We start from the raw sequence: 21,889 nt of genomic DNA on the forward strand, positions 1-21,889 counted from the left end.
TTAGCTCGGCTCACATATACAACCGGTATGAAAGCAACAAAATATATTTACAAGTGTCCTACACTGTTTATTTTCAATCGGTATAAAGCATTTGCAAGACTTGTTTAAGTTATTACTGAAGCGCTACAGTAACAGATCAAACCGACGGGTATCCATCTGCAGATTCACTCTCGCAGAGACTGCGTGATTTATTTTAACGTAAATCTCCTAAATTTTTCGAACCATTCAAAGATAAATCACTGCCCACGAAATCATCAAAAAAAAAAAAAGAAAAGAAAAGAAAAAAATCTGCTTCTTTGATTCACCGATCAATTAATGCACACCAGGAACAATAGCCTTCGTCTGCCTGACCTACTTTACAAAGTAGTGTTGATTGGAACACAAATATTTGTACCTTCGTCGAGGGAAGTGTAGCTCGTGTCTGGTCGGGGAAAAAAGGAATCACAGGAGATCTTTTTTTTTTTTTTTTTTTTTTACAGCAGCTGAAGTTGGATGTAGGAAGCTTCTTCATGTACTGGAATTTCAGAAATCATTCAGTTCTCGAATCATTGGCTCGGATCTTACTTAGGTACAACTGACTTCACAGTTTTTCGTGTTATTTAGGTTTTTCATCCTGAAGCTCAACCAATAATAATTATTCGCTAACACGAAGGTTCTGAAACCGATAGGGTTGTAATGACATGCGTCAGTTAGGGGAACAGCTGCTGCGACCTTGGGGCATTCAATGGCTCATTAGATCTTTGTATTTGTTATATGTAAACATCTCATATACATTGTCACATAGATCTTGGTCTGTCGACTCGACCGCTGTTCTGAGCATAATAGGTGAACTGAGGGTGATACTCACCGTAAACATTCTTTTGTTGTTTGTCAACAGGAGCTATGCCCTCTAGCGGTGGCATTGGACAAGACACGGAGTTCAGTAGCCTACAAAGTAATTTGTACTTAAATTAATCGTAGAAATGTAATTTATTGAGATTTCTCCTTAATCCTAATTCTGTGAATTCAGCAAACTATCACAGGTAGTATTCTGGTATTTTAGTATGATAGTTTATCGAACTTTACACTGACTGGCAATATGGATAGAAATCTTAGAACTGAACTGCATTCAAAAGATGTGTGCTCTCTTATGAACCTACTTATGACTTGTCCTCACGTTTCTTACATCTATTGAAAAGCTCTTTTCTTTACCATTAGACATCACCCATCCGAACAACCCAAACAGACCACAATATCAGGACGTCATCCATGCAACACAATGATCACTTCCTAATAGCAATGGCATGGGAGACCAGTGGGCACTGTTGCCTGGTGTTTAGTACTGACTGCAGCAGTTGGGGAGTAGGGACAATCACATTACTACAGAGAAGAGGACTGGTGCCCGCCCCCCCTCAAATTACTTGGTCACAGGTGTATTAAAAAAAAAAAACATGATTAGCCATGCATTGTTTCAAGCACAAATAATACACAGATGTGTCGTTCTTTTGAATAAGTTGTATTTTCAAGAATTCTTTACGTATTATGAATTACATTTGGTTATGTTTACCCACAAATTCAGTTCATAAATCTGGAACTTTGTTACAACTCTGCTCTAAGGTTGTCAGTAACAGCCTTCACTTTTCTAAGCCCCATACTGAAAAAAGGACTCATACAGTGTGTTGTTATACTGCCTGTTATATTCCTCTGAGCACCAGTTTGAAAATAGTCTTAGTAGTATATACACTTGCATAGAAGTAGAAGTTGTGCATTGAAGTGAGCAGTACAGTCCTTTTGTTCTTAAAAGAGTAAAAACAAAAAGTTTGAATATTACTAACTTGAGGATATTTGTATGTACATGCCTCTTTTCCTCAGATGCTAAAATGCCACTGTGAACTAAAGCAGGAATACCTCATATTCGAAACTGAATTGAATAACAGAGTGGATGATCTCAAATCCACACTCAGGCGCAGGCCTGGAGTTTGTGTCACTCACTTCACTGCTGAGGGTCTGTTGGATTTAGGTATTAAACAGATTAGTTCTAAGTTTTGCATCCAATGTCTCTCCATGATAATCCAGTGCACACTCCTTGGGTTGGTCATCTACCATGTCACACAGGGGTTTACTATAGCCTGACCGGGAAACACTTCAAAATTATGCATTTCTTTCTCCCCCGTCCTTTTAGTTCATCCTCTCTTTGTCTGTCTCTGTCTCCGTTTCCATGTTTGTCTGTCTGTCTATTTCTCTCTCTGTATTTGGCCTTAAGATGTCAAGCGCTCTTAAACTTGCTGTCATTTATTCATTTCAGTATGATGAATTGTATTTTTTTCTCCTCCAAAATTAGCTGTGATATTTTAATCCAACATTAATCTCTCCATAACCTATAGTAATGTAGACGGACTTATAAATTATGGAGGGGACATAAAGTGGTGTTTGTAGGTTTAATGTGGCTAAAAAAAAAAAAAAGCAACTTCATTGTAGTTTCCTAAATTCTTCCCCATAATCCCACCTCTCCACATGGGTGGGCTGGCGTGTGGACTGCATTAAATGCTATTGCTAAGTAGATTAAGAGGTTTAACTCTTGATTAAAAAAAAAGCAGACAATAAAAATGAATAAGGACATAACACCCACCCTTGTAATGTTGATCATGCCCGAAAGAAGAAAGCGCACACGCGCACACACACACACACACACACACACACACACACACACACACACACACACACACTCATTCATTCCACAATGAAGTGAACATTTTCTGTAAACGGTGTAAGTGTAACCATAGTCTATAGAGCAGTCCCTGCTTTCCACAATGAATCAAAGATGAGCAGTGTAGTGTGTAGAATCTCTGAGTGTAACGAATTTACATTTGGAAGTGTTCACGTCATTGCTCCATCTGGTGGCAGTAGCAGTACACTGCACTAGTATTTAAAAATGGATTCAATCATGTTTATGATCCGAATTGATTTGTGTATATTCACTTCATACATATTGCATTTTGAGAGTGTTTTTTTCTGAAAAGATCTGTTGACTGGAGCTGAAGATAATGCAAAACAAGATAACCTAGACTCAAAAACATGGTTCACTAAACTGTCTAAACCTTTGCTCAAGGATATGTCCCAGTGAAAAGACAAACATTTACCAACTGTCTGACTTACACTATACATCAAACACATGACGTAATAATACATAGAAAGTATCTGTCAGCAAACAGACATTTTATTTCTCATGAAAAAAAAAATTCATGCTGTTTACAAAATCTATGCATTTTTAAAATATCAGGCTGTAAGACAGGGGAGCTTAGCTTTAGTGCCATTTCTTATATTTAAAACAGAGGCTCCCCTTGCTATTCTTTCTATACACTTTCATTCTTTTTAGCCGAGTGGAATAAAACAACACATGTAACATCTCCATTGACATGATAATTGCCGACAAACACAGAGAACCAAGCTTGAAAATCAGCACGGTATCACTGAGTGTCAATCAACGTTAAGCATCAAGCTTGGAACACAAGAGGATTAAATATGTATCAGTATTAGAGACTGTATCAAACCCTTGCTTGGGCTGACACACAAGCCACAAGTTATGTAAACATGCAAAGTGCATATTAAATGAGCTCATGACTCTTACGCAATCTGTCTGCCTGGGGCATAGCACAGCTTAGGACAGGCTGTCTTGTAACACATGTGAAGGTTGTATCAAAGCAACATATAAGTGGAACACAATGCTCAAAATATCTATTTTTTTTAATGAATATATTTATTTATTTGAATGGTCTCATGTCATTCAAACCCTCCATTTTTAAAAGTACAACAGAATGTAATTCCTTTTTGATAAGATGTAGATATTGTGTATCAAACCTCTATGATCTGGTGTTGGAGATTTAAAACAGATTCTGTGTGTCTGAGAGTTTGTTACAATTTGTCAAACGTGAAAAGACTTATTAACATGATTTATTAACATGCTAATGGTTATTTTAGAGTTTCATGGTTTCAGAGTGACAGTGTTTTTTTGAGAAACATAGAGACGGCGTCAAAGAAAGGGAATATTGGAATTAATAAAGGAACATTATGTCTATAGATAGGATGAGTGTAATAGAGAACAAGACGCTGTTGCATCTTGTGATTAGTTTTTCCAATTTCGTTTTAACAGTACATTACCAGAAGAGGGCAGTGTTGCACGATCTCGCGTTTTCAGGGGACGCCAGAAGAGAAAAGAAATGTACAAGAGGGCAAAAAGAGATTGAGAGGATAGTATCCCAGAATTTGGGAGGTTACTAATGCTGATAAAATGTTCATAGACTGGTTTTACCATTGTGCCATGCCCCCTGCAACCCAAAATGCAACCTTTATTTGATTCCTCTAACAGTATTGCCATTTTTCTGAGACAAAATAGATCCTCAGTTTGAACTTTTTTTTCGGAGGGGGTGGGATAGGGGTTGTCTTAACAATACAAAACTTGCAGGAGTCTATTCTAGCGTTCTCTGTCTGTTTAATGGGCAGAAAGAGTGCTTTATCATAATTAGCTTTCTGATAATCAGTATCCTGGAAAGAACAACTATCTTGGAAAATTAAATCTGGTTCTTGGAAATCTGAGAAAGCTTTCTATGAAATGTGGTGTATCGTGTGCGTGCATCTCTTTTCACTATCTCTGACCAAAATACAAATTCACTGATTACACTAATGAGCTCTTTCAGTCACCGAATCACTTGATGTATGAATGGAAAGACCAGACAGGAGAGAAAAGCCATCTGACAGCAATGCATACGTGAAATTTACAATGGTATTTATGTGACTAAATCACGTCAATTTAATCTATATATGAGTAAATGTTAGATAAACTATATTTTAGTCCCACAGTGTAATACGTGGACAATATGCATACATAATATCTTCACATTCCAGTTTAGTGAGACACTTGTGTATGAACTCGTGTTTATCTCCACTCATATCAACTTACAGGAAATAGCCTAACCATTGCATGGTAGTCGAAGTGTTGTTATTAACGTGCACCTGAACCGTGCAAACAAGAACAACTGAAAAGCGGAATTCCTAACTGTTAAGACGTAATATGCTAATTCGGAGGTACTGATGACATCCGCGAGACTTGTGAGACCAATCTGTCGCCGCTTCCAGCTGATTAAATTCTTTCGTGTTTGCGGAACAATCAGAACTACAAAGGTGATGGCTAAGTGGTCCAATAAAGCGAGGGCGCCATTTAGTTCATGTTCAAAAAGCTGAGATAATGAAAGCAAAACCGTAGAACAACACACTGAATTTGGACTGACCAGTTATAAATCTGTGACAGTTTATTTCGTCGGGATGTCACAAACATCCATGACTTATCTGAAGGAGCAGAGGAACAGCGCACAGTCGTGGTTCATGCTTCTAGTGAAATATCTGGAGTGTAGGGAATACTAATGACATTATAACAGAGTATTAACAGTGGTCCATTATGCGTCTCTCTTTGTCATTTGTCTACCAAATATCAGTGAGAGATTATAAAATGCGCAGAGCTCGTTCCTGGTGTGCACCCCAATAATGAAAGTCTAAAACCTCGCATTAAATTTCAGACTCAAGTCTAATCAAATATAAATTGCATTAATGAGACACATGAAATATGCATGACACGAATGGTTTAATATGTTTGACTTCATGTTGTCAGCTTGTTTCCTGCGACTTGCCTGATCAACGAAAATTACTTCGATCATTGTAGATGGTGCCCACATGTGTTTAAGGAATGCTGACTGGTATCCTTTTTGTTTTCGGTGAATGGTCCGCAATAAAAAAGTATAAGAGATATAACAGATATAAATTATAGCATAATTTTTAGCAAAAGGAGAAAGTTTACAGCCCACACGACCCTAAATCGACTGTTACTGTCATTTCTCTCTCACAGACCGATAACCAGCCAGCCTATTCATTGAAATGTCTTGAAATTCTAGCTTCTGTAGTGCATTCATATGCACTTTAAATGTAATTGAACTACTCTCTCTCTCTCTCTCTCTCTCTCTCTCTCTCTCTCTCTCTCTCTCCCTCTCTCTCTCCCTCTCTCCCTCTCCCCCTCTCCACTTCCCCTCTCTCGTCCTTCACTACAGGTAAGACTAAGAATCCACACAGTGTCGTCACAGATACACTTCAGCACTATGTTTTCGGACAGCTCCGCAACATCGCTAATAAGCGGTCCAGTGCTTTGCGCACTGTTTCATTTCCCGCAGACAGTGCACTAAACCCGAGGGAAATCTGTACTATGGCTTCAAAAATCCATTTTTTCATTGGGAATATCTTTGTCTATATGGCCAGCGGTGAGTAAACGGTGACTGCGGCAAACTGTGTTCTACAGCATTCTGTTGGACCTGTCACATTCTTAAGTGCCTTACAATGAATTTGGGAATATATCACTTGAAGGACTAGTTCCGAATATTGAAGACTATGGAATCCCGCCGTAGTCTGAATAACAGGATCAAGCTGATGTGGGGAACATGGTTGAATTCACCAAAAAATTTAAAACAATGCTTCGGTCGTTTATCGAAAGACACAAAATTCTTGGAATAATTTTCGCAGTATCTTCACAGACAGCATCTTCAGACATTTCAGGTAAGAGTCTTAATGCACCTAAATTAGGTTCAAACTACTTGAAGTAAGTTTTTAAATAATCAGTGAAACGAGTTGAACTTATGACTGAAGTAACCATTTAGGTGGAGCGAACAAAACCAGATTCGAACAGCACTATACTAACTTCAGTTATCAAAAGTTTTTGGTCCCTGTTATTGTGGGCAGCTACAAATGGAAGCAAACTGAGGGAAGTTTCATACACGAGACACAGGTGTCTTGGCTAATTGTATGTTTATACATTTTTGGGAAAGAAACACCAGTCTATTCGGACAGAGGCGTCCTGGTTCGAAGATGTCAACCTCCAACGCCTCCCCTAGACACTACTCTGCATATGAGTCATGTACAATACTCTCAGAAGAATTTATAGTGTCTGATCGTTTATTTCGTGTTATAAGTGAGATGGACTATAGGCCTATATCAGCTTAATCTAGGGGTGCCAGATACATATGTTTCATAACATTATAGCATGATGTTTTTTCCTCAAATTCTACCTCTTGGCGTCATAACGACCAACTCCTGGAGTCTGGAATGGCTAATTAAAGCATCAGATTGTTTTGTACGGTAGGCTACATATCTGGGAATAAGCCACTGCTCCGAGAATTGTGTTTTCCCTCCTGGAGCAGATTTTTCATTCAGATTATGGCGCGACTGGAATCTGGGTAATTGCATTTACACAAGCGCGATTCAGTTAATGAATTTCAAATTAAACCTTTAAAAAATCCCCCCAACTTCACCCCTGATGAGCTCTATCCCAACATTATTAGTCATTTACCAGCCGATATAATGGGTTTCATTTTCATTCATAAAAAATGATTGTACAAAAAACCCAATAATGACTAACGATGAAACACTGATTATCTAATTCCAGTTAAACAGCAAGTTTTGGTCCGGATTTGTTCTTAATTATGGCAGCTCACCTGGGCGGAGTATGACGGATAAGTCCTTAGACAAGGACGAGGCTTCGTGTGCTCACGGGAGCTTTATCGACTGGGCCGCGACATTTAACGGGATTGAACAATTGCTGAGAGTATGTAGAAGCAGAGGGATCCGAATTAGAATCCGATTAGAGGAATGGTTCTTATTCGGAAGTGTTTGCCCTAGGGTATTTATAAAATCCAAAGACAGAACGAAAGAGAAGGAGCGCTTTGTTCCATCCTCATGGCTTGCAGCTTTAATTAACAGGATTAGGCAAGAGAAAGGAACTGAGCTACTGGTCCCGTGCCGTAAATTTAATATGCATTCTACAAATTCTTGTCAAACAACAGGAGATCATGTGGTAGACCAATGTCTTACAAAGTGTCCTCAGTATGTCACTGGTGCCAGTGGCGCTGGTAGAGTCGTTGTTAAGGTCAGCATTTGTGACTGCTGCACACCTGCTCTGTTCAAAAGCATTACAGTCCTGAGTCAGAGATGTTGAAAGGGCTTTCTAATGCTGTTATGCTCATCTCTAATCACATTACAGCTTGCTGACACTCACCCTGTCTCATAGTGGCAGCACAGGCAAAATGCCTATGTGTGCAGGCCAGAAAGAGAGCTAAACCTATTTTATTCCAACAGTAGAGGGTCCAAAAGTCATTAAGGCATCCCAGGAAAAATAAAAACACTGCAGAGAGTCCAAGTGGCCAGTTGTGTCTGGTGATACTAATGACACATAAGTGGTTAATCTCACACTGCTGCCAAGATAGCAAGGAAATCATGTTCTTTCACTGATTGATGCCTTTTTGTGAATCAAATCCAAGGGCACATATTCGTGCTGATGATTCTGTCATGATGTTCTGTCTGGACATGACTCATAGCAGTCTATGTCAGAAGGCAAAAATGGCATTTCACATCTCTCTCTCTTTCTCCCTCCCTCTCTCTCTCACTCTCTCTCTCTGTCTGTGTGTGTGTGTGTGTATGTGTGTGTGTGTGTGTGTGTGTGTGTGTGTGAGTGTGTGTGTGAATCTTTTCATTCATATGTGTCCCAATCCCCTCAGGGAGATTCAGTAATTGATATAAGATCATTGTACAAATCAAACCAGCATAACAAACCAGAAATCCCTAAGCTTTGCGTAGGCAGTGTGGTTAACCATTGTATAGTGAATCCCTCAGTATATAGTTGTGTTTTGAATACTTGTGTTGTTGGTAGTTGTTCTGTGTGTGTGTGTGTGTGTGTGTGTGTGTAGATGACCCTAACTGATTACATTATAAAACAGAAAGGTCGTCTGTTGTTTCATTTCAAGGGCATTGTGTTGTTCTTACCTGGCTTGAAAGATGGACTGTACAATTTCTTTTACTCATGTCATCATTCAAAGGAGAACTTAATGTTTCACAATCATACGTGCTTGTAATTCATCATAAAACACGTCTGGTATCAAATAGTCTGGGAACAAAATATAAAAATCATTCAAAGCACTGAACTGGTTGTCCAGTCAACATGATAAAAAGGAATGAAAATCATGAGAACTGCCAGTCTGTGCATTTGAATGATTTTTCCCCACAAACAGGAAAATGATAAATGTCTTCCAATCCTTTCAGGCTCAGGCAAAAGTATAAAGACCACAACCCCAGTGCTTCTCTTTGAGGCTTTATATGTAGACAAAAAGCCTGAGGGGCACAGTTTATCAGGTAGCCATTCAGGCCAAGGTCTCCATTGTTGCTTGAGGAGGTCTAAAGTGAAAAAGTGCCCCTGGCAGGAGTGTAGGAGAAGATGAGACAGCATCCAGACACTATAAATCCATAGAGAATTGGAGTGCAGCACACGGGGAGAGAGCCCTGAGCTGTAACATGGTGGTTTAATCTGTGAAGGGCCACATTGTTGGAATTGTGTAGGCTGTGACAGGGGTTTAATGTAAAGTGCAGCATGTCTACATGATAATGGGAATCATGCTGACATATATCAGTCCAAAAGAAAGTCACGTTAATCTGACCAAGATCTTCTGGTTTGTCACATTAACTGTGTCAGTCTGTTTCATCCTCGGTCTCTTGTGACTAGAGATTTTATCATGACCCTCCACACAACTTAATCAGGTTCAATAAACCGCTAGCTTCAGAGCGTTCTGTCCTCATGGCTGCCATAAAGAAGAGATTTGTTGTTGTTTTTTTTTCTGTTGTTCCGCATAAAAAGATTTTAATTTTGTGAAAAGTTGTTCCTTTGTTATGTAAAGTTTTTCTTGAAGGCAGTTGTAGAAAGGAAAGTGTGTTTTCTTCCACTTACAGGATGTCAAGAAACTTGTCCCTCCTCCTGCAGAGGCCCACTGTCCAATTCAACAACACCTCCAAGCTATCAAACTCCTCCTTCCCACCTTATCCCCCTGACTGGGAGGCTCCGACGTTTACGGTGGCCGCTCGGTTCCGCGTCGTGGCGACTCTGGTTCTGTTCGTCTTCGCCGCCCTCAGCAACCTCTCCGTCCTGCTCAGCGTGACCCGGGGTCGAGGTCGGCGTCTGGCCGCCCACCTGCGACCTCTCATCGCCAGCCTCGCCTCGGCCGACCTGGTCATGACCTTCGTGGTCATGCCTTTGGACGCGATATGGAACGTGACGGTGCAGTGGTACGCAGGGGACGCCATGTGCAAGCTCCTGTGCTTCCTGAAACTCTTCGCCATGCACTCAGCTGCCTTCATCCTGGTGGTAGTCAGCTTAGACCGACACCACGCCATCCTACATCCACTGGATGCCCTGGACGCTGGCCGCAGAAACAAGCGCATGCTGCTAACGGCCTGGACCCTCAGTTTGCTTTTGGCTTCTCCGCAGGTGAGTGATAGGAGGAGATGAGGCACTTTGGAGTCAGTAATATCGTCCCCCTAAGAGATTACAAACATGGATAATGATATTTGTCTAAGGGGAACAGCCTGTAACTCTAGACAGCTGGAGTTCAGACAGCTGAAATCTGTGACAAAATTCCTTACCAAGAATAAAGAGACAGTTTTTACTTAATTCAGTCTTTTATTCTGTATCAGTTTTCTGCCCGAGAAGGACTATACAGTCTTTTTGGGAGACAGAAATAGTCCAATTTGTTGGGTACCATTGAGCCGGATCAGTGAATACAGTCTCATAGGGCACGGCTTTTGTGGGTGACTGGTGGACATGCTCACTTACTTCTATCAGTTTTCAGTGTGGTAATAGCAGAAAAAGAGGGAGGGAAATCATGTTATTGCTGGTCCAGTGTTGCCTTTTAACTAAAGTGATGGGCTATCAGGAAGTGGATCGGCGACTTTGATCCGAAAGAACCAAAATGCCCCGTTTCATAACGTCTTCCACTTGTTTAGCTTGCTGGGATCTGAATGTTTCCTGGGAGATTAAGAGCCGCATGACTGCCTCTCCTGAGAGCTGCCTTTACTTTAACTGCTGACAGTGGAGCAACCCTCCGCACACTTAAATCCACCAAGATGCTATTTGTAGCTGTCTGTGGTAGACGTGTCTTTGCATTCAAAACCATTAAGGGATGAAGAAATTGTTCAGAGTGAGGAGGCCAGAGAATGACACAGTGCGAGGAGAAAAAGATGTAACCCAGGCTAGGAGACTGCGTGGGTGGTGAGTTATGATGATCAATACACCTCCTGCTTGGCCTCCCACTTCCCTTGGCTCTCCTTTTTTTTTTTTTTTTTTTTTTTGGCGAAGCTGAACAAATTACAGGGCTTTCCTCCATCTTGCTGCACCAGCAATTTATAAAATGTCATAGTGGAAGGTCGAGGCAACAGAAAGCCTACGTCAGATAGGAAAACATTGGCAGTATCAAACAGCATAACCAAACCAATGCAGGGGACGTGTTTGACTCAAGATGAATCACTTGACAATGCAGACAGGATGTGTTGACATGTAAGAGTGTGGGCTTGTGTGTGTAACAGGTGTTTCCTGGGGAGAATGTCGATGAGCTCTCACGGGTTCCGAACCTTTGCCTGTTGTATTCCAATATCATATTCAGAGACGCACACATAAATAGATGGAGAAAAAGGAGAGGCTTCTCGCACTACAGGAATCAGTCAGAATCCGACTGATGCACTGATTGTAAGTCGCTTTGGTTAAAAGCGTCTGCTAAATGCTAAATTGTAAATTGTAAATTGTACAGCAATTCAGAGGTAATGCTGGAGTGGCACAATTCACCCGCCACCTCTATCATCCAAAAAGACTCGATATAGTGAGGACAAGTATTGTTATGTTGAGAGAAATATGTACAAGAGAACAATAGAACATAGAGAGATAAACGCAGGAGGCATAATGTCAGTGTTTCAGACACTGACATCAGTTTCAAAAACGATTATGGAGCATTAGGGTGGTCATTTAGATGTCAGGAGGGAAGAGCGAGACTTCACATGTCAGTGGCTAATTAAAGAAGATTTTACCGTCGTGGAATAATAATCATGCTTTCATTTAATCGGAGAATAGCCGTGAGCCCATGCTCCGTGGTTTATTGTCGGCAATGTCTCTGCAAGATGGAAAATATTATACAGTAGTCCAAAGTGCATAATACGAACAGTTATGTGTTATGTAAAATGTTTTCATGTGCTGGGTATTAAAAGCTGAACGAGATTCTCTCTGATAGAGACGATCATATATAATCTAATGACCGCAGTTCAATGAGTAATGTTTCCCATAAAATTAAAAAAGTCAGAGAACTTCATTACCAGTGATATCTGTTATATTAATAGGTAATTTTAGACAGGACTTCCTTTATCACATTACCAGGAAGATGAATTGTTCATTTAACCTGTTTCATCCACAGTTGGCAGTTAGTACTGAGATGGCTCAGATCAGATTCACTGAAAGATAGGAAGTGAATTAAAAACCTGAGTCATATTTTTGTTCCTTATAATACTTTGTGTGGAAGTGAAGATTATGACAAAAGAATCTGACATCCTGTCCCTATTACATCAGAGAATGCTATTGATTTACTATCTCATCAAGCGCAAGCATTGCACATCTTATACAGACGACAAAGAGATGCCGAACGACACACAACCAAACGGCCACCGCTTCTTCAGTAATGATAGTAGTTTTATTTTCTACTTTAATACCCTCTAAAACCCTAACTCTCTAACCATCTCTCTTTCGTTCCTTGACACCGCGGGACAGCTGTTCATCTTCCGGGCAATCAAGGCAGAGGGAGTAGACTTCGTCCAGTGTGTTACACACGGCAGCTTCCAGCAGCATTGGCAAGAGACGGCCTACAACATGTTTCACTTTGTCACACTCTACGTTTTTCCTCTGCTGGTCATGAGCTTCTGTTACACCAGGATCCTCATTGAAATCAACCGTCAAATGCACAAGACAAAAGGAAAGGGTAAGTCTGGTTGTGCCTGATTAACTGTGTGGAAAATCTCACTGTGTGAGGAGCTTATTCTCTGAGACCTCTTTCAGTAGAGATGCCTGCAGACGCTCCACTTCAATATCTTTAAGAAAAACTAAATGCATCGTCTAAAAGTCAAGTAAAATCCGTAGCCATCTCAAATTCGAAAAAAAAACCCAAACCCATATCATTCCAGTCACATCACAGGGGCCATGACACTGAACTGAACTTAATGGCTGAAATTTGTAATAATACCTTCATGCAGCAGTACAAAAGCATTAGTGCAACAGGACACTAAACTGCAATCTTGTTATCCTGAAGGTACAGAGCCTTGCCTTAGGCGCAGTGGGACAGATATGATCCCCAAGGCGCGCATGAAGACGCTGAAGATGACCATCATCATCGTGGCCTCCTTTGTGGTCTGCTGGACTCCGTACTACCTGCTGGGCATCTGGTACTGGTTCCATCCACGCATGTTACAGATAACCCCTGAGTACGTCCATCACGCCCTCTTTGTCTTTGGAAACCTCAACACATGCTGCGATCCAGTTATCTACGGTCTCTTCACGCCTTCCTTCCGAGCAGACTTAGCGGACTGCTGGTGCAGAAGAAACCAGAACGCCTCACCCAAGTCTCTTGAACGCCTCTCGGTCCGGAGGGGCGGAGCAAGTCAAGAGGCGGAGTCAGACCTGGCAAGTGGAGACCAGCACAGTGGACAACAAGCCTAAAAAAAATCGGTTATGGTAGTTGCTTGTTTGCCTTATTCCCTGGGACACTGAGAAAAGAGGAAGAGGACAGAGTAGTGCTGCTGTGAAGTTACTGGATATGCGACATAAGAGATGGTCAAAGGAGTATGTCTCAAAGATGTATCTCAAACTGTCTGGTCATGATTTGTACGGCTTAAAGTATTAGATACTGAGAAACTCCTCAGGCTCATGTACGTGTCAGCTCTGGAGTGTTTACTTATGTGGATATAAACTGTTACTTTGAAGCTTTTGTGAGGTTTTTTGTTTCATGTGTCCTAAAATTGTACCATCTCCTGTGTTTTTAAGATGGTAGGGAATGATTCCAGTGATACATGGTTCAATCTTTCATGTAATATCCGGCTAATATACTAAACCGAATTTGATTCATAGACTTTCATTTACAATGTCTAGCGTAATCAAATATACCAATCCTGCACTCTGAAACTGCTTGAATTCCCAGGAGACCCTCAGTATGAAGAATTATACCATATGGATGACACCAAATGCCATTTTATAGCATCAACTTTCTTCAGTGTTAAGCCCCCTCCTGGAGCCCGGAGGTGTCTGTTTTTGCTTACCTTTATTTATTGAGTAGATTGTCTGCATGGGCAGGATTTGATGGACAATACTGTTCACACAGAGTAAAATGAATCCATGTCAGTCAAATGAGCCAAATTTTTAACAGAGAACATTCAAAGAGCTTGATGTGATTTCTGCTTTGACAGGTTCACTGATGATACGAGAGCAGTCACCTCAATCATCATAGATTTGCTGCAGAGAGTATAGAACCTTAAAGTCCATTGTATGTGTCCTCTAGGTGTGGCATCTTCCTGATATATTTTGAAGTGAAATGTTGATATCTTGTGCTGAACTTATTCAGTCTTGTTTCTGTCCACTGCCAAAGCTCAGAGTTATATGATTATTATGCATGGCTCTGGCAGGAATGATTATTGTGGTGTACACTTGTGACCAACTGATAATGTCGTTGACCATCAAACCCTGATGGTGCCTCTGAATGTGATGGTAGCTGCATATAATGTGATGATTAAAGAGTTGTTCAGCACAAAAGGAAAATCGGAAATGAACTTGCCTGTCCTTGTACACATCACTCCAGTTAGATGTACAGTGGCATTATATGTCACAAATACACAGCACTAGAGACTCTATTCGTAATACATGTATGGTGTGAAAGGGTTCTTAACCGCAGGAGGACAGCGACACATGTGGAGTTGGAGTTTTGTGGGAACGACAAGATTTAGAGCAGTGATTCTTTGGCAATCAGCAGAGAGAAGGATCAGGAGGGTGGCAGGGGTGGGGGTGGGGGTGGGGGTCATCTCTGTCTATTCTCAAGATGCTCAGTGTCAGTGTTGGGAGACACAGATCACTTTCAGATCTCCTACACCCAAAACAGAATGTGTGTGTGTGTGTGTGTATGTGGGCAAATAAATCACTGCTGTTTTGGCCCGTGTGGCGGTTGGTGAGGTGCATACCTTACAGTGTGACGTCTTGACAGGTCTCAGTGTTGCACCCTTGGCCTAATCACATTACAGCGGTGGCAGGGCCAGCAAACACGGCCTTATCTTCCACCAGTCTCCACATCACAATGTCACTGTCGCAGCGAGACAGCAAGATGCTTGTCACCCCCGCCTGTCCTCTCCTCTCAGCCTAAGCGTTTCCAGCGTTCCCGACAGTGAGGCCAACAAAATGTTACTGTTTTTGTTTGTGGCAATCACACGTCCCCTGGAGAAAAACAGTGCCCGGCCGCTAGATCCCGTATATCAATGATTAAAGAGTAACTGCATTGAATGGACAGGAAAAAGAAGAAAAGGAGACCGTTTCCACCAGAGAACTAAGCACATATACCAGCTCATTCTAGTGTGCACACTTATTAACCATTCCTTAATAAAATCAGGAGACCACTGAAATGATGAAAAAAAGACATGTAACTGTTTCCAGCGGCAAAAATCCATGGGAACATACTTCATGTATTTTACATTTTGTGAATTCATGCCCATTGGACGTGTCACATCAGACAGCTTTGGAAATGTGTATGTGTGTTTGTGCTCTGATTTACAGCTTCATCTCTGCGTTCAGTGCATGATAAGTCCTTATAGAAACCACAATTTATGCATTTGTATATAATTACCAGTGAATGACACACATTGTCATTTGCTTGTGTTCTTCTATGGCATAATTGAATTCTAATGAATCTCAACATCAGTTTCCCTTGCTGCCTTCCAACTCCATCTTGTTTCTCTTTCCACTCCAAAGATCACCAGTGTCATCATATCTGTAACAGTGCACAGGGCAAACAAACTGTTTAACATCACATCACATTTAAAACCTTTCACAAAGCCATGTGGCTAATTACTTTATTCAACTGTACTTTCATTCACATCAAGATACGGCAGGCAGTGTATTGTGAATGAAGGCTTATCTTTGCATTATCCAAAAGAAACGAACACCAGCCATTGCTAATTAATGGCAAAATAAACATATCAGGAAGCTGTCTCTTTGTGGCTTACTTCTGAAAATGAATCAATTTTATGCATTAACAGACTAGGTAAAATGTATTAATAGATGGTATTTCTGACACATTAAAGGCTGAGAAGGTCTTATGGACAGATTCTTATTAGCTTGGCTGCTTGTTGATCTTTGCTGCTTTGAAAAAAAACAAAAACAAAGCCTGTGCTCTTGCTATTGACCCTGCTAATTAATAACATTTTTCAGTAATGCTATGTACCGGAATAGGGAATATGAATATTGTTCATTGAGTTCCTACATGCATAACCACCCAAAAGAATTTGATGTATTTTGTGAACAGCAAATAGACCATTTTCTACCCATTTCTAAAAGACTATTGTGAAAAAATAAAGCACCCTGGCAAAACATGTAATATCACTCTCTTCCACAAATGTTTTACCTCACCAGGAATACTACACAAACACAGCTGGTTGCACTTTAATGTGCCTATTTTCCAAACACTCTCAGTTCAGTCAGATACAATGAGATGTGTCAAAAATAAATACATATAGTTGAATCTAATCAAAGAATTCGTAAAGGAGAATAGAAAAAGCCAGCAGAGTTTGGACTGAGTCATCAATAATAACAAACTGGGTACATTGTATGTCCTTGTTTGATTCTTCTTTTTCTTTCGTTTTTTTTTTTTTTTTATTACAACAAATGCAACAGAGGCAACGTGCCTAGCTTGGCAAATCCATGCTGCAGTGTTACTTCCCCAGAAAGTTCTTTAGTTTCCTTCTTGTTTTTAGGACACTGACCTTAGCCAAAGGTTGACTTATCTAGCACTTATCTACAGCAGAGTTACTGCCAACTTTTAAAAGTTTAATTGAAAATTTCAGTGGAATTGTGATTACCCAAGGCTTTGTAAGACTTGTGAAAAAAGAAAGCACTGATGAAAGAGAGGAGAAGAAAAAGAGGTATGAGACTTTGGCCCAGAGCGGAAGATAGCCTTAGGTTAAGTGCGGTTCTGTGTTAACATATTCCGGTGTGAAAAGCCCATCTGAAAGCACATTTAAAGAAATACTTCTGAATACTGCAACTCCTCCACCGGTGCGGCTCATAAGATTGTGCTACACGCTCAGTCCCTTTTCTGGTTCAAGAAACTCAGTACTTGACCTTTGAAAAGAGAGTTTACAGCGTCTTTCAGAATGACACCGGAATCATACGCTGACTCGTTTTGTTTTCACGTCTGTCTCAGAATTGATTAGCTCTGAAGATGTCCAAGATGCCTGGATTTCTATTGTGGGCAAAAGACCAGCACCAGGTGTCTGCAGTCCTCATAAATAATTCATTGACATCCCTGAAAATCCATCCCAGCAGCCACCGAAATGCATTGGTATCGATCGAATGACTGCATATCTTGGAGTTCAAACCAACACGGGAATAATGCTGCCAACACATCCACGAAAAAGAAAATCCTTATCAAAACATTTACAGCTCCCTCCAACTTATTCAAGCACTTGACAACTTGACAATGATGACAGTACACACACACACACACATATATTTAAATACCTGTGTTCTATTCAGTTTATACTAAACTGATGCTTCCAATCATATATTAAAACTTGTTTCTTCAATCAAAATACTAAGCTGACTAAAGATGTTTCAGATTTGACAGGCCAAGCTATATACATTTTTACAGTCTCTGATTTCATTAGACTTACTGAAAAGAAGAGACCATCTTATTAATGTCCTTAATCATCTTTCTAAGACAATTTAATTATGTATACAATTAATTATATTATTCAACTGTATATACAATTAACTGTGCATGCAAAAATAAATACATTAATTTCCATGCTCACTTTGACAACATGCATTCCTCTAATAAGAACCAATGGTAATTTGTTCCATTTCATTAGGTTCTGGTTTATATTTGCAGTCATTGACCTACTACTGAAGCATGATAAATAAATGCTGAGACTATTGGATTTCCAGTTGAACTGAGATAATTGTGAATAAAATTAAAAATGAAGGTGAGGGCACCGTAGTCTTACACTAACTGTTTTGAAAAAGAAACCTCATTCAGTTCTGTGAAATATTCTTTGTGCATCCACATACAAGGAAAAGCATATTTTTTGAGTTTGCGATAATATGAATTCATTTATAGACAGTGTCTGGTGCTTACCTGTTTTTGATAAATTACGCCAAATTAATGAAATGCGAGTGCCAACATGAAGAGTGTTTTGAAATCAACATTTAGCTTCCAAAAACATGCACAGGAGTCATACAGCTGTTTATCCTGAGGGAAAAAAAGCATTGATTAATGAGATTTCCAGGCTTGGACATACCAGTGTCTCTATACCCCTTCTTCTTCTTCTTCCTCTTCTTCTTCTTCTTCTTCCTCTTCTTCTTCCTCTTCTTCTTCTTCTTCTTCTTCTTCTTCTTCTTCTTCTTCTTCTTCTTCCTCTTCTTCTTCTTCTTCTTCTTCCTCTTCTTCTTCCTCTTCTTCTTCTTCTTCCTCTTCTTCTTCTTCTTCTTCCTCTTCTTCTTCTTTTTAAACTACTTCTTCTTCATCTTCTTCTTCTTCTTCTTCTTTTTTTAAACTACTTCTTCTTCGTCTTCTTCTTCTTCTTCTTCCTCTTCTTCTTCTTCTTCTTCTTCTTCTTCTTCTTCTTCTTCTTCTTCTTCTTCTTCTTCTTCCTCTTCTTCTTCTTTTTAAACTACTTCTTCCTCTTCTTCCTCTTCTTCTTCTTCTTCTTCCTCTTCTTCTTCTTCTTCTTCTTCCTCTTCTTCCTCTTCTTCTTCTTCTTCTTCCTCTTCTTCTTCTTCTTCTTCTTCTTCTTCTTCTTTTTAAACTACTTCTTCTTCTTCGTCTTCTTCCTCTGTCAGACTTTCTGTATGCACATTAATAATCTGAATAATTCATTTTCAAAAAAAGGTTTTTTTTTAAATAATTCCAGCAGAAAATCATCCACGACTAAGGTCTGAAAACTACTCAACTGATTTCTTTCTGGCTTCTAATTTTTTTTTTACTTCACTTCATCAGGTTATTTTTGTGTAATGTTCACTGAATCTATCACCTCTGTGAGCTTTTCATCACTTTTCTCATTCTAGCTCCCTTTTCATAATAGACATATTCAGCTCAAGTTACACAAATCTTTTTTTTTTTTTCATCAAGACATGCTAATTTCTTTTGGCGTACTTTTCTTTAATGTCATGGACTTTCAATTCAGTTCACTTGTTACAGCAACTGCAACTCAGTCAAAAGTTCAAAAAAGTTCAAAAAATAAGTTTTTTTCTTTTTTTTTTTTCTTTTCACTTCTTTTGACACTGCACCCATTTGGAACTTAGCGTTCAAGAGAGTTGAAACTTTTTGTGTGCGTATACAGAGAAGGCTTAAATAGGGAAACAGAAAACTGCTCTACCGCTTTGTTTACACCCTTGTTTTTGATTTCCGTACGGATCAGCGTAGGAGTGAGCGTAACGTAATTACAAAAAAAAAAAATGTACAGAACATCTCTGTTACAAGTATGAGTTATTCTGGAAGCACTGTGTATTAAAAAAAACCCCAAAACAACACTACACGCCACCCTCTGTTTTGAGTGGCTGTTAGGTGTTCCCGGTACTGCATGTCTTTCCAAGAATTGAGTACAGACACTCTCTCCCCTGAGGGGAACGGAACTCCTCACTGTGCAGTAACAACGTTACTCCTCAAAATCTCACTGAGCTGCAGTCGTGAGCAAGGACACTCACTGCTCCACTACAGCTTCTTACCCACGGAGGGAACACAAGCGCTCTTGCAGTACCTGATAATGATTTCTGTTCCAGCACCAAGGTTCTTGACAAAGTGAGAAAAAATAATGAACAAAAACAGTTAACCTAATCTGCTCTTCTGAACATCTACGACATCCAAAGGATGAGTCAGTGCGGTACAGTCTTTGTCTAGTCTCAGTTAACCCCTGTGGAGAGACGCTCCTTATTTTCTCCATCCTGTCTTTGGTACATTGGCACTCTTGAGTTTTATGCTCCCTGAAGGGTTGGTATAATAAGGCAATAAGGAGCTTAGTCATTCCTGGATGGCTGGTACACTCAACGCTGGTGCGGTGTGGAAGCGTCGTGCAGTGACCGCTATGGCCTGAGAGACTGCTGAATGACAGAGTCGTGTGTGCTGACACATCTGAGAGCTGTCAAGGTGTCATCCCTGGCGTTTTCCAAGCCTGATTAAGTCTGCACATTCATCCTTCACTGTCCCCTCTAGCCTCGTCTGTCTTTGTTCCTGGTTCTCTGTGACATGAGTGAGATTCATAATATTTATGAAGGGTCATCTATTACTAACAAATACCCAACAGAAGACTCCCATCCACCTCAGACTGTAAATCCCTTGGGCGTTGTTCAGATAACGGCTACATTTGATTTTAAATAGATTTGGAGATTTGTGAGGTTATTAATCCCATGCTAAATGAGACGATACATTCCCAAATAAAGTCTGGCGCAGAAGGGGTTAACAGTTGTAAAAGTGTAGAAGCATGTTTATCTTCATGCTTTGTTGCGAGGTAGTAAAAGGTGCATAATTTCTAGACCGTGTTGTTAGATTTTATCAGAGACGAAAATTGTTGTACTGACTAAAATGTCTTCTCTCATTATTAAATGAATATTATGAGTAATGGTGTGATCTAAACAATCAGTTTTAAACAAATTCAATCACATACACATGGGAGTGCATCTTGGGAAGACTACAGACCCGAACAATGTTTTCAAACCCACTTGCATCCTGGCTGAAGGGTTTAATGTGTCTACCAAAGGAAGTTAGCTGTGAAGAACATGCAAGAAAACTAAAATGAAGTCTCCAGGGGCCAGAGGCAGCAGCTTGACACAGAATGTACTTTGAGGTGGTTAAATAGTTCTGGACTGAAAACGGTTGATTTAGGGTCATTGTCTGGTACCTCATTTACTGAGCTAAACAACAGTTTCTCTGAGGACTCCAGCTGGGTTGTGTTTTGTGAAATACGATGTCGAAACACAGTGTTGTTTCCCTTCATGCTTTATTAAGCAATTATAAACAGACCCTGGAGACAGGTGTGTTCATTCTCTACCTCGCCAGAGTGATGCACTGTTACCTTTTACTATTAAACTGAGGTGGTGGATTTCACAATGTTGCATTAAAGCAGTGTCCTTCTAATCCGCACAGGGATTTCTCTCTGCAGGTTTAAAAAAAACAAAAACAAACAAACAAAAAAAACCAAATTCCATATGAACCAAGCAAGGACTGTCAAAACAAACCATCAGACTATCAGTTCATGTTTTTACCCTGAAAGACCAGTTCTTTACTGATCCCTAGCGATAACAAAAAGGGTTATATCATCAAAGTAGTGACCATATTGATTTCAGCCAACCTCAAAGCCTACATGTCCATGGTGACATTGCCTGTTTTCATCTTGTGTATGTTTAATTCTAATACAAAGGGACGACACTGAACAGTGCTCCCTCTCGAAAGCCACCGTCTCTTATTTTCTTGGAGAAATAGAGCAAACTCAAGTGAAGCTCCTAGCCTACGGAAAGAAGAAAAGCTTTGAGGTTGGTATCAAAGCTCAAGTCATCTGATCAGCATCTAGAGATGCGTTCCTTGTAGAAACAAAGTCGTATGTGGAATATTCCATTGAAAGAAATTGTTCGTTTTTGTATACGGTTTAAAAGAATCAGTGTGAGAGACTTCGGGTCAATTAAGAGGCTCAGAATTGATGACTTGCAGGACTTGCAGGAGCTGTCCTTGAAGAGAGCATGCAGAAAACAACAGCTGACAGGCTCTGGGACATCCTG

General features: G+C 40.1%; 1 protein-coding gene across 1 annotated transcript; it reads left to right on the top strand.

The window, feature by feature from the left end:
* The first annotated feature begins 9,790 nt into the window (after positions 1-9,790).
* On the top strand, positions 9,791-13,585 carry gnrhr1 (gonadotropin releasing hormone receptor 1). Its single transcript, XM_030788752.1, has 3 exons — positions 9,791-10,324; positions 12,644-12,851; positions 13,179-13,585. The coding sequence occupies exons 1-3, from the start codon at positions 9,791-9,793 to the stop codon at positions 13,583-13,585; spliced, it is 1,149 nt and encodes a 382-aa protein (XP_030644612.1).
* Positions 13,586-21,889: the final 8,304 nt, after the last annotated feature.

This window comes from Chanos chanos, chromosome 12, assembly GCF_902362185.1.
Source record: "Chanos chanos chromosome 12, fChaCha1.1, whole genome shotgun sequence".
NCBI classification, from domain to species: domain Eukaryota; kingdom Metazoa; phylum Chordata; class Actinopteri; order Gonorynchiformes; family Chanidae; genus Chanos; species Chanos chanos.

Coding starts and splice junctions, on each gene's coding strand:
- gnrhr1 (XM_030788752.1), top strand. CDS start 9,791: ATGTCAAGAAACTTGTCCCTCCTCCTGCAGAGGCCCACTGTCCAATTC. Junction 10,325..12,643: donor TGCTTTTGGCTTCTCCGCAG/GTGAGTGATAGG, acceptor ACCGCGGGACAG/CTGTTCATCTTCCGGGCAAT. Junction 12,852..13,178: donor GCACAAGACAAAAGGAAAGG/GTAAGTCTGGTT, acceptor GTTATCCTGAAG/GTACAGAGCCTTGCCTTAGG.